The sequence below is a fragment of the Sarcophilus harrisii genome, chromosome 1, assembly GCF_902635505.1.
Source record: "Sarcophilus harrisii chromosome 1, mSarHar1.11, whole genome shotgun sequence".
Taxonomy (NCBI): domain Eukaryota; kingdom Metazoa; phylum Chordata; class Mammalia; order Dasyuromorphia; family Dasyuridae; genus Sarcophilus; species Sarcophilus harrisii.
Window position 1 is genome coordinate 35,773,298 of NC_045426.1, and position 16,907 is coordinate 35,790,204.

The 16,907-nt window shown below is 40.6% G+C and overlaps 1 protein-coding gene across 3 annotated transcripts in view; it reads right to left on the reverse strand.

Moving 5' to 3' along the window:
- Positions 1-431: 431 nt before the first annotated feature.
- PDZRN3 (PDZ domain containing ring finger 3) overlaps positions 432-16,907 on the reverse strand; it is a 276,234-nt gene continuing 259,758 nt past the window's right edge. For 2 of the 3 annotated variants that reach the window (XM_023498126.2, XM_003762367.4), the window contains 5 exons: positions 9,940-10,038; positions 8,766-8,828; positions 6,297-6,398; positions 3,883-3,999; positions 1,332-2,915 (listed from right to left, as the gene is read on the reverse strand). In XM_023498126.2, coding sequence (XP_023353894.1) covers positions 1,332-2,915; positions 3,883-3,999; positions 6,297-6,398; positions 8,766-8,828; positions 9,940-10,038 — 1,965 coding nt within the window. Of the gene's footprint in view, positions 2,916-3,882; positions 4,000-6,296; positions 6,399-8,765; positions 8,829-9,939; positions 10,039-16,907 lie in introns of all 3 variants that reach the window. The other variant, XM_012543574.3, reaches the window with a different exon arrangement.

Here is a 16,907-nt window from a genome sequence, read left to right on the forward strand (position 1 = left end):
AGAATGGAGATAATAAGACATCTACCTTACAAGGCTGTCATAAAGAGCAAATGAGATATTTGCAAAGTGTTTGGCAAACTATCATCTAGTCTATCACTCTATTAATCTATTTATAAATACACAATACATATAGACAGATACATGTGTTTATGTGTGTATTTGGGCTTTTATTATCACTTGTGTGTGCATGGGCAAATCATTTATTCCCTGCATCTTGGGCTTCTACTCTGTAGAATGAAGGGTTTGATGGTATCTCTTATGTCTTAATCTTCAGTCATATGAAGGGTTCAAGGCAACTTGAGCCAATGAATGATGGGTTAAGTGGGGTTAAAGATGTTACAATCTACCATCAATCTACCTGTTTATACCCAGCAATTTATTCTGAAAGGCGCGCCCCCAAGACAAATGAGAAGGAATCATTTCAAAGCGGATCAAATAGAAAATAATAATTTATTTTGACCTCATCTTGATGTTTGTAACTCATCGTGATTCCATGAAACTGCTTATTCAATTCAGTACATTCAACTCTACAAAGCAAACAGATATCAGAGGGGGGCACTTAAAAATCACACAGACGATCTCGTATCAACAACTTTCCTGTACATGCAAATTCTTTCAACAGGCCGCAACATTTGCAAACATGCTTGAACCTCCTTTAAAGCCACAGGATATTCTGCTTCAGGCCCTTCTTGTTTAAACCTTGGTGCTTCCTTAGAAATATCACAAAAAAAAATGTTTAAATGTGGATCACAACGCTAAACACTGCTGGTTTGGTTATGTGTGGGAAGTATCCTTGAACAGCTCACACAGAGGGAAGTCAGTGATGCTGATCTGCCAAACAACTTGAGCTAAAATATTGATAAACTGGCCCTAAGTACAGCAGCCCCAGGGCAAAGTAATGTTACAAAAGAGGGTTTTTGTAAAAATACATACTGGCAGTTGCATTTGTGTTTCAGGCAGGAAAAGAAAAGCATGTCTAACTTTTTAATATGAATATAGTTTAAACAAATTCTTTCGTGTAAGTATGGTTAATAAGAAGATTTCTGAAATTTAAAACATTTTATGTAAAAGGTAACAAGTAAAAAAGTACAATCAGTTATCTGAAAAAAGCTGTTTGTTAATATTGCCTTCAAAGAGAGTCAGGGTGGTTTTCTCCTGTTAAAACAGAGTTATCACACCCAGTGTTGTAGAGTTCAGTTTTTCACCTATAAACACAAAGATTCTATTTATCTTATATACAAAAACTTGCCACATTGAACGAGGCAGGAATTTTGACCCCAATGGTAGAGTTATTTTTTTTTTTTTATATATACACGATTCGGAAATGGAAATTATACAGTAGTCACTGATAAGAAGGAATTGTATACTCTAGTGCCATCAGGGGACTTTGTACCGTGGGTTAAGAGTTCTTGGATCGTCATCCAATTATCAAAGATTTTTTTGTTTCTCTTCTTCATCATCTTTTTGTGGCTCAGTTCAATGATATTCATTTCCTTCTTTTCTTCGGCCCCTTGCTGCTCTTTCAGGCAATCCAGCCTGCTCTGCATCATGAACTCGCGTCTTCTCCTCTGCTCCTTAGCTTTCACCACGTGCTGCTTCCGTTCCTCTTTGCTCCAATAGCGCCCCATCTTCATCTCGCTGATGGCGTCGTCGTCGGTTGTCATCCCGCTGCGCTCCTCTCGGATCTTCAGGGCGCGCTCGCGGAGGAGCCGGTCTCGCACCGGGCGCTTGGTAATGTAGCGAGTCCCGTCGCTCCTTATCTTCACCTTCCACTCCATGCGGGGTTCAGACTGGTTGGAGGCGTTCAAGTCCTTGCACATGCTGACCAGACTCATCTGGCTTTGGGCGTATTCCACCGCTGATTTCTGCTGGATCAGCTGCATGTAGCTCTGGTAGTGCTGGGCGTGGGCGGGGATGTGAGCGTGCTTGTAGGGGGAGTGGTGATAGGGCGACAGGTAAGAGCCCCCTAACTTCGGGCTCTGGCTTGGGCTCTTGCTTTCATCACTGGACTTCTTCTCTTTGTTCTCCAACTGTTTGCTGAGGTCAAGTTCTTTTGGAGAGGGGGAGTACTTGGGGCTGCTGGTCTCTGGACTCTCCGTGATAGAGAGCAGGTTCCTCTGGGACGCCTTGCAAGCGGCAGAGGCGCTCATGGCCCCATCGCTGCCCTGGCAGCCGATGTTCTCTGCGATTCTCCGCAGGGAGTTATCTGGGGAGATCTCAAGGGTGAGGGGGGTGCTGCGACAGCTCTCCCCAGTATTGTAGGCGCTGGAACTATCCTTGTCAGATTTCTCGGGGAGTTCCGTGATGTCCGAGAGCTCGTGTCGGCGGACATCAATGCTGGTGTTGTAATTCCGGAATCCGCTGTTGTGCAGCATCCACGATTCCCGATACTGATCCTTCAGCTGCTGCATTTTGTGAGCCCGGACAATGTTCAGACATTCCAGCTCGATGTTGCGAAGCTCTTCGTTCAGCATCTCCAGCTCTCTGTCCACGCTCTCGGGGTCACTCTTGCTCACTTCGAGGGCACTGTTCTGATAATACAGGCTGTAGGGATTGGCACTCTTTACCTGGCACTTGAGTTCGAGGAGTTCCCGAAAGCGCTCACACTCGTCCACCGGAATCCCAAGGAAGTCGGCGTCCGTGCAGTCGGCTGAAATAAAGGACTCGTTGCTGAAGGGCGCGTCTCCGCTGCCAAGGGTGTCCTGACTGTATGTCAGTTTTCTCTGACTCCCCAGAGTATTGGAAGACGTGGTGTGGTCATCGGCGTTGTTCTCTTGCTCGGAGCTTTCGTCGTTGCGGGAGCTCTCGTCGTTGCGGGTGCTCTCGTCTGTGCGCCCCACGCCGCTGTCCTTCTCGTGCTGGTTCGACAAGATGGTGGCGGTGTCTGTGGTGACTTCATCTTCCTCACGCTTTTTCTAAACAAACAAACAACAACAACATTGCTGAAAAGAAGAAAGTATATAGGCCCAATTTCCCATTGTGAAATTTCATATTTTATTTATATTTACTATATTTATTTATTAATATTTTATTTTATCTTATTAAAAACACTTTCTTTGATATGGGAAGGACTCTTTTTAGGGAGAGATTTTTTAGAGGGGGTATTACAGGGTGAATCACTCAGAATTCCCATCATATTTCAGAGCAGCAGTGTGATGTGGTAGAAAGAACACTGTGCTCAAGGTCAAGAGGAACCTAGTTAGTTTTGACTTCTGCTTCAGAAGTCACTAGCTGCATAAACCTGAATTTTTATTTGATCCTCATCCGTACATGGGGATACCATACCCCCAGTACCTACTTTGTGGGGTTGTGGGAGCCACTGCATTGCAAACTCTATGTAACTGTCTATAGAAATGCCAACTGTTACTATTTTCAATCTTCAATTTATGTTTTACCAGGGAGTCAAATCTCCCTGGCCATCCTGAAATCATTCTTATGGGATGAGTCTTCAGAAGATCATTTGTTTATGCTGATGTGGCAATGACATCATAAGTCTTCATTTCAGGCAACTTTTTTATTTTTCAACTTTTAAGAAGTCAGAACAGTAGCAGTCTCCTGGCCAAGAATATTAATAGCTCGAATTCTATTAGTTTTCAAATGAAAAAGCATTTCTATTATTTTGAGTCTATACTCAAGCTAGCTTGGACAGAGCTAAGCAAAACATCTGAAAGTCTCTATCCGTTGGTAGTTCCCACAGTGCTGATTACAACTGTTCTCTCCTAATGGGAACTTCCCATCTTAACTCCCATGGGAATTTCTGGTTGGCATTTATAATGGTCTTCCAAATTTGGGTTCCACTGGGGGAGGGTGGTGAGGGAGAAGGGATAAGGATCACTGATTCTGGGCTAAGCGCCCATCCTGTATGCATGCACACATTCTGACCTGCTGAAGCACGCTGGCTGTGAACTGCATAGCTTGGTGGTGCTGTTCTTCCAGCATGTCCATGTGTAAGTCATCCAGAAAATCGTTTCTATCGTCATCCAGCCATCCTTCATCCAGCTGTGGGAAAGGAGAGCAGAGACACAGCTTCAGTAGGACCGTGACCCAGAAACGCTTTCTTACTTGTTCTCAGCACACAATATTCCATCTCCCATCCCCCATGCTTCTGGTCTGCCTACCCAGCATTCCCAGAAGGCCTTCCCTCTTTACCTCTGTCACATCATTTCCTTGACTTCCTTCAAGAGTCAATTCAAGTCTTCCCTTCCTTAGGAGGCCTTTCCTAGTCCTTTCAATTGTTAGTACCTTCCCTTCCAAATTCCCCTGCTCTCTATCTCTTAAGTTATATACATATTTGCAAGCTAGATCCCCTTCCTCCTTGAAGAAAAGGATTGCTGACCTTTCTCCATGTCCCTAGAGATCTCGGCATAGGGCTGGCGGGTAGTTATCACTTGACAAATGTTTGGCAGTGACAGACTGACTGAATACAACTTGTGTATTTTTCTGCTTTCTTAGGGACTCTCTAGATCCTCTAATAAAGGGAGAGCAGAGTAGTATGGAAACTCATTAAAATTAATTGGGAGAAACTCTTCTCCATTCATTTCCCTTTCTTCCCAGGGAAGCTGTCCTACACACCACGTCACTGTTTTCACAGAATCCTGCTAAACCTTTAGGATAGATAACTAAATCCAAGGTGTCCCTTGTACTCAAATAAGCGTAAAGAATTTCAAAGGAGAGCCAAGGACAAGAAGGCAGGAGACCAGGTTCCATTACTGGTTCTGTAATCTTCGGCTTTTTGTTCAGTTGTTTCAACCATGTCTAACTTTTTATGACCCCATTTGGGGTTTTCTTGGCAAAGCTGCTGGGGTGGTTTGCCTCCGTTTCCTCAATTGTAAAATGAGCTGGAGAAGGGAATGTCAAACAGGATTAAGTGACTTGCCTAGGATCACAGAGAGCTAGTAAGTATTTGAGGCTGGAGTTGAATTCAGGAAGGTGTCTTTTTTTGACTCACAGCTACACATTACCTAGTCACTGTGCCACCTGATATCTCCAAAACCTTAAGCCTAGAGAAGATACTGCACTTCTTTCTTCATCTTAAACTGAGATAACTGAATTAAAGTAGGGGTCCTTAAACTGTGTGTGTGTGTCCTGGAACCCTGGAAGCAATGTCTGGCAAAATCTTTGGACCCCTTTCTCAGAATCATATTTTTAAATGCACAAAACAAAACACATATGATTCTAAAGGAAACCATTTATCTTAAAATATAGTAACAGAACCTTTTAAAATCAAATTCATGGACCCAGAATTAAAATCCTATGATGTTGATGATTGGAGATCTCTTCCTTGCAGCAATATCATCATCACCTCATCATTGATGGGCTAACCTCTTGTCCCCTTTTGTGATTGTTTCTCATTTTCTTTTTCAGTTTGGGTCTTTACATATAAAATAGAACTGACATGGCCCAGACCTTTGACCCCCCTTAACTCTTCTTCCTCCATTATACCTCATGTTTTATATATATATATATAAAATGTGCACCCCCCCCACATATATAGTATGCACATATACATACATACCCAATGCTAAAGAGAATTACTTTAGCAGCATATACATACACACACTATACTAAAGAGAATTACTTTAACAGCAATCCATACTTTAATATTGCTCTCAGAAATTATATGAGAGATATAAATTATGGTTGTCAAGTTATGTTCCTCTTTTAAGATAAGTAGATTCTGGATACGAAATTCATTTTCCTAGAAAGGACAATGAAGGACTGCTATTCCCTGCCAAATTACCTTGCGTTTATTTTGTTTATACCTAATTATGTATATCTCATCTGTAAAATGAGCTGGAGAAGGAAATGGCAAACTATTCCAGTAACTTTGCCAAGAAAACCCCAAAGGAGGTCAGGAAGAGTTGGATATGACTGAAAAACTTTGTATATGCTCTCCCTCCTCTATAGAATCCCCTCTTCTTGAGGGGAGAGAGTGTTTCTTTTTTGTCCCCAGCATTTAGTGGGGAAGCAGGCATTTTATAACTGTATATAATCCAAACTGCTTTATTTAAGGATAACTTTGGCAATGTCCCACTGAAAAGGACCTGAAAGAAACCCAAGATTTATGGAATTCAACAAAGAGCTTTCTATGTTCTTGGGGCTGTACTATGTGAGAAATGGTTATTAACAAGCAATGATTTGGGGAGATCCAGAGTTCCCCTTTTTTTTTCTATAGTCCTTGTTTCAAAGATCAAAAGTTACAGTGAGATAATTGGACTAGAGATAGAAGTGTAGATGTTGAACCACAAAGGGGAAAACAACAGGATTATCTTTGCACATAAACGAAGCTGCCATACCTGGAGTTCAGGTCTTGCTATTAGCAATGAGACATTCTTGCTCTCTTCACTGGTGAGAAGCGCCACAGCTTCCTCTCGGTTTTGTACTTCTATACCATTAATCTAAAAAAACAACAATGTGTATAGTGATTCAATCAGTCTGTGTGTAGGAGCTTTATCCATCCTGATTCTGTATAGCCCCACTGTCAGCCCTGGCCTTCCATAACCTCCCTAATTCACACCCAGAACATCATTTATCATACCCAGCCACAAAAGAACATCTGTCTCCAAACATAACAAAGGCGTTATACCAATGCCTTTTTCTCTTGGCACCTGCCTACGAGAAAGCCACTGCTGGGTTAGTTGATGAGGTAACTGTAATGCTGAAGCAATAAACAGCACAGGTGGCATTGGGTGGTTTGTTATTGAGATGCAAGAGGTAACAGAGGGAGATCTTGTACTGGGGGGAGGAAGGTAAAGGCATGGAGGTATCAGTAATGAGGGTGCTGAGTCAGGAATGTGTGTGGGAAAACCTCAAGCCATTGAGGTAAGACTTGAGGTAACCAGCACACCTAGGAGGAAAGGAGAGAGGGAGAGGGAAAGAGAGAGAGACAGAAACACAAATAGAGAGAGAGAGAGAGAGAGAGAGAGAGAGAGAAGCACTGACACTCACAGAAAGAGATAGAGGAGGGAAATTATTTGTCAATGAGTTTAGTTTTGACCCTTAACTTTTTAGATTATTTAGGAGAATAAAAGACAAAGAGGAATCTTAAAGGTATAAGAAATCACTCAATATCTATTATAATAAAAAGATACACAATGAATTAAAAATAAGTGAATGTGTAATGAGTAAAAGAAAGGCACAGAACTCATATACCTGAAACAGAGCAAAACAGAGCCTTATGGGATGCTGAGACCAAATCAGTGAGATTTAACATAAGCATATGGTTAATATCATGTGCGAGACACAGTGCTAAGTACTGAAGGTTGAAAATAAGATCTTAAGGTTATGGATTTAGAGTTGGAATGATCTAGTCCATTCTTCCCACCCTCCATTTTTGCATGATTAGAGAACCACAGAAGTAGCTTTACCCCATAGTCCCATGGGAATTAAGGGGCAGGGTTTCATTGCTCCCTACTGCCCCTTTTGGCTTTAACAGTCTATGATAACTCTGTCCTAGAGACAGAAGCTAAAAAGGTGATGAATGGAAACCTGACCAGAAGGAACAGGAATCCTTTAGGAAGATGGATGACTATAATATGGAAGGCCTTACCGAGGTGATAGTGAACTCCCAAGATAAAAAGACTACCCTTAAGAGCAACTTCATGAAGTGAGCTAAATATTCAACCATGCAAGCTAGGAACAGTCCAGTTAATTTTACTGATATTTTCCAAAGATGGTTTTCTACCTCAGGGTGAGACAGGCCCGGAAAATCTTGGTTCTATGAACAATTATTTAGAAAAATTTAAAGGAGAGGGGGAATTGGAGATTTTAGAATGTCTTCTGCAAGTCTCCACTTGGGATATTGGAGCCATCCATTATCATTAATCTCTAAGTGCCAGATGTCAAAGTCTTTGGCATCAAATGCAGCGAGTGCATTCTATGTTCTGACTGAATGCATGGGGGGATGTAAATGTTACTGTGAGACCCGGGTGGGATATAAGTAATAATAATAATAAGTAACATTTATCAGTACTTGCAAAGCTTTCTACAAATATCTCATTAGAGCTTCACAACAGCTCTGAGAGGCAGGGGCTATTATTCTCACACTACAAATGAGGAATTAAGGCTGAAAGGGCTGAGTGACTCACTCCCAGTTATAGAGTTTAAGTTTCAGAGATGAAATTCTAACTTGGGCTTTAGTTGACTAACAATGCCCTAGCTAATAATCCAGAGGATGATGGTGGTTTCGTTGGGTCTCGGAGGTCAGAACTTGAAGAAACAGACTAAGAAGCAAAGGGATATATTGAGTTCTGAAACTAGAAAAAACTTTTTAGGAGTCATGTCCACAAGCAGAATGAGATCTTAGGAGGTAATAAATATCAATAATGATCATTTATATAAGGCTTTAATGTTTGTAAAATGTTTCACAAAAATTATTTTGAAGATACAAAATGTCTTCAATACAATATCAATATCTACTCTAGGAGATAGATTATATTATAATTCCCTTTTTACAACTGAGGAAACTGAGGCAAGCAGAGGTAAAATGAGTTGCCCAGTGTCTGTAGTCATATGCGAACTGAGTTACTTCTGACTCCAGGCCTACCAGTCTAAATACTCACTATCTAGTTGCCTCTTTATGGATGTACACAAGAGGGTTCTTTTGTCACTTGGGTTCCTTAAGTAGGAATTGGACCATCTTTTATTGGGAGCTTATAGAGAAGAGACCGGTTTGGACTAGAAGCCCCCAAAGTCTCTGTATATCTTGCAATTCTGTGCTTGTACAGAAGTAAACAAACAAATACACAAACGAGCAGGCAACCCACCTGGATGATCCGGTCTCCCTCTCGGATGCGTCCATCCTTTGCGGCGATGCTGTTGGGATCAATCTGAAAGACAGAGGAGGGTTAGGTTCCTTCCAACTCCAAGCACCTAGGAGGCCAACCACAGAGATGGATAGCCCCTCTGGACCCACTTAGAAGCAAACAATAAAAGAGCGTCAAAAGTCAGCCTCTAGCAAACATGATCACCCTTGGGGATAGGCTGGGTATTATCTTTGTGCAGAAAAGGGTAGTTTCCCAACTGACATGCAAGAGGAATAAAGCAGTGAGAATGTTCCATCTCTGGCCCTTTTTTTGAAAGCCAGTGAAACCTCAGCCAATTATATCTGAAATGAAGCTATTATATGTTGCTCTGGTGTCTGTTATGTTCAGAAGTACCCAGCAAGTATTCCAGAAATAGTTATGTCTGATGACAAGGATGATTCTGGGTCTTTTGTGCTCAGCAAGGAACAGCCAAAGAGTGAAAAGATGAGAAGGACAATCGGATACAATGTTTTTCATTATGTTTCCTAATAGCAAGTTAGTTATATGATATTTAGCAAACTTTTAAATCACAATGGCTGCAGATCCCCAAATCCTAAAGGGAACTACAGCATTTAGAAAAGGAAAGGGTCCCTAAATGATATGAAGGCCAAAGGACCATAAAGCCAGCAAGGACTGTCAATCAATTGCATTTGATCACAGAGCATCATTATATTAAGACTGATGACATTCATTCTAATTCCTCCAGATCAAAAGCTCATGCACTCTATATTTATTTATTTCAGAGGCTCCAGATGTGTATTATAGAGAATTAGGAGAGTAGAGACTTTCTCTATAGAAGCCAATAAGGGACTTGTCACTTAAGGTTTTAGAGAGTTGCCTGATGAGAAATTAAGTGACTTCCTCAGGGTCACCCAACCACTGTCTCTCTTCCCTTCCTCTTCCCTCTTTTCCCTCCTTTCTTCTTCCCTTTTTTCTCTATATTTCTGTCTCTCTGAGTCCATTTCTCCCTGTCTATTGTCTCGATCTCATTCATTCACTCATGAACACATGAAAGGAAAATGAATGAATGATCTTTCTATACTTTTGCCAATGAATATCTTGAGCTGAACTGGGGGTAAGGAGATTCCTTCATCACTTAGGCTGAATGAGAGGGATTGTAGTAACTCATTCTTACCTCACTTATATAAATCCCAATGTCGTCTTCATCATCTGTCCGGTAACACACAGTGAGACCAAGTTTATCTTGGCTATTCAATCGGTACAAATCCACCTCCTAGGCACAGAAAAGGACATCAAAATCAAACGGGCTACATGATGATAGAGACCTGTCAAATGCTTTGAAAATATTTGGCTTAAATGCCATCCTGGATTTCTTTTCATTTGATTGCAGACAGCAGGTTAACTTACTGAACAAAAAGTGATTATGTCTGGGGGAATCAATGCTGAGGGCATTTCTGACCTTTCAATCAATATAAAGTCATTTTGAAAATAGTTCTTTCATTGATCTTGGAGAAAGAAAAATCGCCTATATTTCATTCAGTGTCAGGACTTCTAGTGGCAAACCTTTTTAAAAAGCAATACTTCAATGGCTGTCACAAACAAGGGCATTTTCATACAAAAGCCACTCGCTGATTTTAATATAAATGTTTCCAACGTGTGGAGTTAAGATGATCTCACTTCGGGCTCCTTTAATATTCACAGCAATGTGACTTGCAGAGAGAGATTACTGCATAAATTCATCCCAGAAAAGAGGGCAACGTGATAGCATGCAATTAATGTTTTCCACAACAGCTGTGATATTTACAGTCGAGAAATTAGTTTCAGGCTTTATTACAGCAAATGAAAGAAGATAAAAGCAGAGGGGGCCTGAATGCTTGGCATGAGACACGAGCTCAGCAAATGGCTGAGCCACAGAGCACATTGCATGGCCCAATTAGCCTGGGCTTCAGAAGGAAATCAGACCTTTGAAAACAACTAAAGCCTCTGGGAGCAAGTTATGGGGCTGTCTAGGAAGTGTTAACAAGTTGTGGAGGCCAATCTAAGCCACCAGCCAAGCAGGAATAAAAGTTGTTGCCACAGCAAATTCTCATCTCATCCACGGGACTCATCAAAGTACGTATTCTTGGACAGGTCGCCGGGACTGGTTTGCAAAACATTATCTTCCAGTGGCCGGGTATGGGGAAGCCTGCTGAAATCTGATCACTAGCTTCTCTGATGCTCGTTTTAGAGAGGCTTTTTCTAGGAGAGGTTTTCAAATAGTCATCTTCAGGATGGAACTCAAAGCTTTCATCCCTCCTTCCACTCCCAAATTCAATCCCCAGGAGAACATAAGCTCTGTGAAAGCAGAAACTACATTTTGTTTTTATTTCTCTAGCATTACTGGCACACAGTGTGTACTTGATATGTGTCTGCTGAGTTGAATCCAGTGGGTGGTACAGTGGAGAGAGTGCCAGATAGAGAGGCCACAACAAATGAATTTGAATCCTACCTCAGATCCTTATTAGCTATGTGACACTGAGTGAGTCTCTTTTAACTTTTCTGTGGTTTACTTTCCTCATCTGTAAAATGGGGGCAGTGGAATAAAGATTATCTAGCCCAATCCTCTTGTTTTACAGATAAGAAAAGGAATGAAGTTAGATGGACAGCTTATAGAGATCAGCACATACGGGAGGTAGCAGGATGCAGGGAATAAGGACTGGCCTGGGAGTCCTGTAGACTGCCAGGGACGATTTGTTTGATCATAATCAAGTAACTTAACTAATTCAGAGCTTTCTTCAATTGTCAAAGGAGGAGCCTGCATAACAACAATGGGGTCAAACTCCAATATAAAGGTGAGAGAGAGAGAGAGCAAGAAGTGGTATAACAGGCTGCCTGCCTTATAGTGACTAAGAAAATCACTTAATAATACTATCTATGTTCTTTTGGATTTTTATTTATTTTGTAAAGCATTTCCCAATTACATTTTAATCTTGTTCTGCAAACTCGGAAAACACTTGTGAGTACAAAACCTCCAAGACTCTTTTCATTTCTAAATCTATAATTCATGGGTAGCTACTGAAAAGAGACAATGAGGTGGTTCCAGAATTCAATAGGAAGAGGAAGTTAAGAAATATAACTGAGGAATGAGGAAGGATTGTTTCTCCTCCTCCTCCTCCTCTTTCTTCTTCTCCTTCTCCTTCTTATTGCCCTTAACTTTTTCCTGACACAATGGCTCACATTTTCAACATCAATATTGTTCTAGTTGTAATGGTAAATTAGGGAATCTTACAATTTCTTCCAAAACTGAACAGCCAAAGGTTAATGGTGAGTTGAGTGGTGAATGTGAATGGAAAGCAACAAGTTACCAATGAGGAATCATATAGGAGGAGAGGTTTAAAGGCTGTCAACAAAGAATAATATTATTCCAGTTGTGATGGTAAGTTGGGGAACCTTGCAGTTTCCTCTAGAGCTGAGCAGCCAAAGGTTAATGGAGAGTTGAGTGCTGGGTGTGAATGGAAAGCAGCAAGTTACCAGTGAGGAATCTTACAGGAGGATAAGTTTAAAGGATGTTAATAGAGAAAAAAAAATCGTTAGAAAAAGAAACGAGTCAGTCATATAACATGAGAGTGTGACAATCTTTGCATTCCACTGGTATCCACAAGATGTCAAGAGCATGTAAAGGACATCTCAATATACTGGTTGGATGCCCTGCAGTTGATTTATGGGAGAATATGGAGAAAAGTGGCACAGAATCAGCAGACATTGAAAAAATTTGCAATCTGCATTGTTGAAGGAAGTATCCATATTGATGAGGTGACAGGACCACCAGGGCATATGAATATTTTCAAGAGACAAAGTTTAACAATAATCGCCAATTAACACTTATTAAGCACCTATCATGTGGTAGGCATTGGCAAAAGATGGCAGATTTAGAACTGGGAGAAACCGTAGAGGTCATTTAATAGAATTGTTTCATTTTACAGATGGAAAATCTCAGGTGCAGAGAAGTCACATGACATGCTCATGATAACTTAGATGGTAAATATTAGGGGTAGCATTATGTGGGCCAAAGAATTATAACTATATAGCTAGAATAAACCTTACAGGTCATTTAGTCTGACCCTCTCAATTTACAGATAAGGAAACTGAACAAATAGGCTTGAGTAACTTGCACAGGGTCAGCTAATAAGTATCTAGGATTGAATTTGAACTCAGGTCTTCCTAATTCCAGGTCTGGCACTTTAACCATTGTACTACCTAACCATCACTAATATATTTTAGTGGTTACAAGCTTTTTTCTTGACAACAATCTTATGAAGCGTCTCTTAAGAGTACTGTTATTTGTGTCCTATGGCTGAAGAAACTCAGAACATAAAGGTGTCTGTAAAGAGAAGTAGTAAAATTCAAATAATGCAGACTTTGTGCTAATTCTGACTGACCTTCTTTCCCCATCCCCCCAACTCAGTGTGAACCAGTAAAATTGGTGACATTTTTTGGTCCCCAGCCAAATGGAGGCTCTAAGCTGAATGTAAACATAACATCTTTCATCGCCATAAAGGGACATTGTCGAGGGTGAAAGTTTAGTGCCCCATCAGCAGGTTCTTCCTCAGACGGGGAGTCATGAAAAACACTGAGACATACTTCGAAAAGGTCATAAGGAGAAAAATTTGAATGCACTAACACTGTGTCTCCTTGTTTTCCAATGTTATTCATAAAGGGGAAAAAAACCCAAACAGTATTTTTATTATGTTCTAAGGGACTGACCAAAAAGCCAATCTAAATTCTAGTTACATTCACAGGAGTATCCAAAACAAGGCGGTAATATTCCCACTAAATTCACAATTTGTTGGATCCCGCTTTGATTACTTTGTTCCTTTTGGGATTCCTCCTTAAAAAGAAACATCGAAAAACTGGAACCAGTCCAGAGAGGGCAACCAGGACAGTGAAGGGTCTAACAAACACGTCATGAGAAGAACGAATGGCAGAAGGAATCATTTTAAGAATTTCTAGCTTGAACACAAGGTTTAGGTCATGACATAAAAGCTAGCTTCTATTGAGAAGAATGATTAGAATCTGTAGCAGCAATGGGGAGATCTTTAATTCAGTAAACATTTGCTGAATGCCTACAACATCCTGATGGGGAAATAGAGGCAGAAAAAAAGAATTTTCATTTATTGGGAGAAACAACATGTACAGAACTAAAGAGACAAGTAAAGTAGTTGGCTGGTGGGGACATGAATGCCTAGAGAGATCAGGAAAAGCCTCAGGCAGATGAGGTATTAAAGGAAGACATAGATTCTATAAGGGGGAAGTTAAGAGGAGAGAACTTTGGCAGAGGGATAGGGGAGCAAGTCTTGTAAAAAAAAATGGAGGCACATCTGTCAAGAACATGTACAGTAGGAGGCAGGGAGGTGACGCAGTGGATAGAGCACCAGCCCTGAAGTCAGGAGGACCCGAGTTCAAATGTGGTCTCAGACACTTAACACTTCCTGGCTCTGTGACCTTGGGCAAGTCACTTAACCAAAATTGCCTCAGCAAAAAAAAAAAAAAAAAAAAAAAAAAAAAAATGTACAGTAGACATATTTGGCCAGAATATAAAACATGTGTGAGAGGACTAATTGTGATCTCTCTAGAAAGGTATATTATAGTCATATTGGGAAAAGCTTTAAATGCCAGGCAATTTTTTTTTACTTAAAGAAAGATAGTCTTTTAGCTCAAATAACATGGGATGTTGAAAAAAAAATTGCTCTGGAGTTAGAGGGTCTGAGTTCAAATCCCACTTGTAAGGTCTCGTTAAGACCTTAGTTTCCCTATTTGTAAAATGGTGGTGATAAGACTACATGGCCTCTGAGGACCCTCCCTTCCAAAGTACTAAATCTTTGATCCTTCATGGTATGGAATATTTGGTACTTTGCCAGATATTCAAGTATAGTGTAAGCTTCTTAAAGGCTAGAGTGGTGCTTCACACTCCTCCTCCTGTACAATTCCTCATCAGTAACTTGCTGCTTTCCATTCACACCTACCACCCAACTCTCCATTAACCTTTTGGCTGCTCAGTTCTGGGAGGAAACTGTAAGATTCCCCAACTTACAAACTGGAATAATGTTGTCTGTTGACATCCTTTAAACCTCTCCTCCTGTATGATTCCTCACTGGTTAACTTGCTGCTTTCCATTCATACCCACCACTCAATTCTCCATTAATCTTTAGCTGCTCAGTTCTGGAGAAAACTATAAGATTCCCTAACTTACCACAACAACTGGAATAATATTGATAATGAAAATATGGGCCATTGTGTCAGGGAAAAGTTAAGGGGAATAAGAAGGAGAAGGAGGAGAAACAACTATATCATATCTCAATTACACTTCTTAACTTCCTTTTCCTCTTCAATTCTGGGTGCCTGGAACATAGCAGGTGTTGTGAATCACTCCCTCTGCTAGAGGAATCATGCTCAAAGGTACCGTGTTCACTGTTTAATCTTTTGTAATTCACGTTTCTGGCCAGACATTTTTTTCAGGTATTACCATCCCCCAAATGACACATGGTCCTACCACAACAAATTTCCTTAGATTAGTTTAGCATCGAATTTAGCTGCTGGTTCCTATTAAAGTTACTCCTAAGAGGGCACAATTACCCAGAAAGTCATGTTGTATTAATTTAGTGGGATTTTGCTAAAGGTTACTGCAATGTTGTTGAGGCAGAGTTCTTCTCCTGAAAACAACAAGCAGTCTCTGCCCAGACCAAGGTGAGTTGTGATAGGAAAAACCAAATGTTCTTCAAGATGTTTGAGTTGAGTGAGCAAGGTCATCTCCACCACCCTGGAGTGCATCTGGTTGTCCAGGATAAACTTGTGATGCTATTTAAAAAGAAAATCGGCTTTCAGAGGAAGTAGATTTGTTGGCTTAAGTGAAGTCTCTTGGGGGCATCTTTCTATACCTTGAAAATGATTTGGTTTTGAAAAGGTAAAGATGCATGGGATAAAGACATGCTGGGAAAGCAGACTTAAAATACCAGAGCCGAAAAGGGTCTGCTGTTGCATCTGTCAATTTTGTGAGAGAGCTGTTGACCTGAGTTTCTCCTTCTGCTCTGGCAGGCTTCAGAGTAAGCAGAAACCAAAGTCAGATGTGTGTAATTCAGGAAGCTGAGGGATGGTATGGCGGTACTTTGTTTTTAGATAGCCTTTGGTAGATTAGGTACCAATATGGTCATTTTACAGATTAAGTGACTGGCCTAAGATCCCACAGGAAGTAAGAGGCAGAGACATTTAAATGGTCTTTAAAAGAAGGGCATAAATAGCATCCAATAAGAGTTTTGGGCATTTCTGATAGTTGAAGCAGGGAACAAAATTCCAGGCAATGGCCAATGTGGCAAAGAGAATATAGAACTGATTCTATCTGGAATCTCAATATCTATGTTATCCAGGAGGCTTTCCCTCATCCTTCCATATCTTCTGTTTTCAAAATGCTTTCATCTACTCTTTATGGTGGTAGTTCTCCTTCATTCTTGAAGAGGACAAAATGATATCACTATTTTGGGGTCAAGATACAGTGTGTCCGATGATTGCTGTTCACTATATATCTTCTATGTTTGTTGTTATTCAACCATTTCAGTTATAATTGACTCTTTGTGACCCTATTTGGGGTTTTCTTGGCAAAGATATCAAAATGGTTGCCATTTCCTTCTCCAGTTCATTTTACAGATAAAGAAACTGAGGCAAGGTGAAGTGACTTGTCCAGGATCACATGAGTGAATGCTTGAAGCCAGATTTGAATTTGGGAAGAGGTGAGTTTCTGATTCCAAGCCTGGAGTTCTATCCACTGTACTATATACACTCATATACTGTATACACTGTATCCATTGTTATACACACTCGAATTTAGTTGTTACATGTTATACCTCTCATTAGAATTTATAGTAAAGGGAAAAGATTGTTTTTCCTTCCTTGCCACACCATAGTTTTCTTTGGATACTCAGCCCTGAGGACAGAACCTGGAATAGGGTAAGCATTTAATTGCTTGCTGATTATTTATATACCCAGGAAATATGCCCATCCCTGCTTACATTGCCATATTGCCCTTGAGGAGTATTTTCTGGGCCTCAATTTTCTTATCTTTCAAATGAATGACTTAGAATAGATGATTTCTAAGGTCAGGGAATAAGCAAT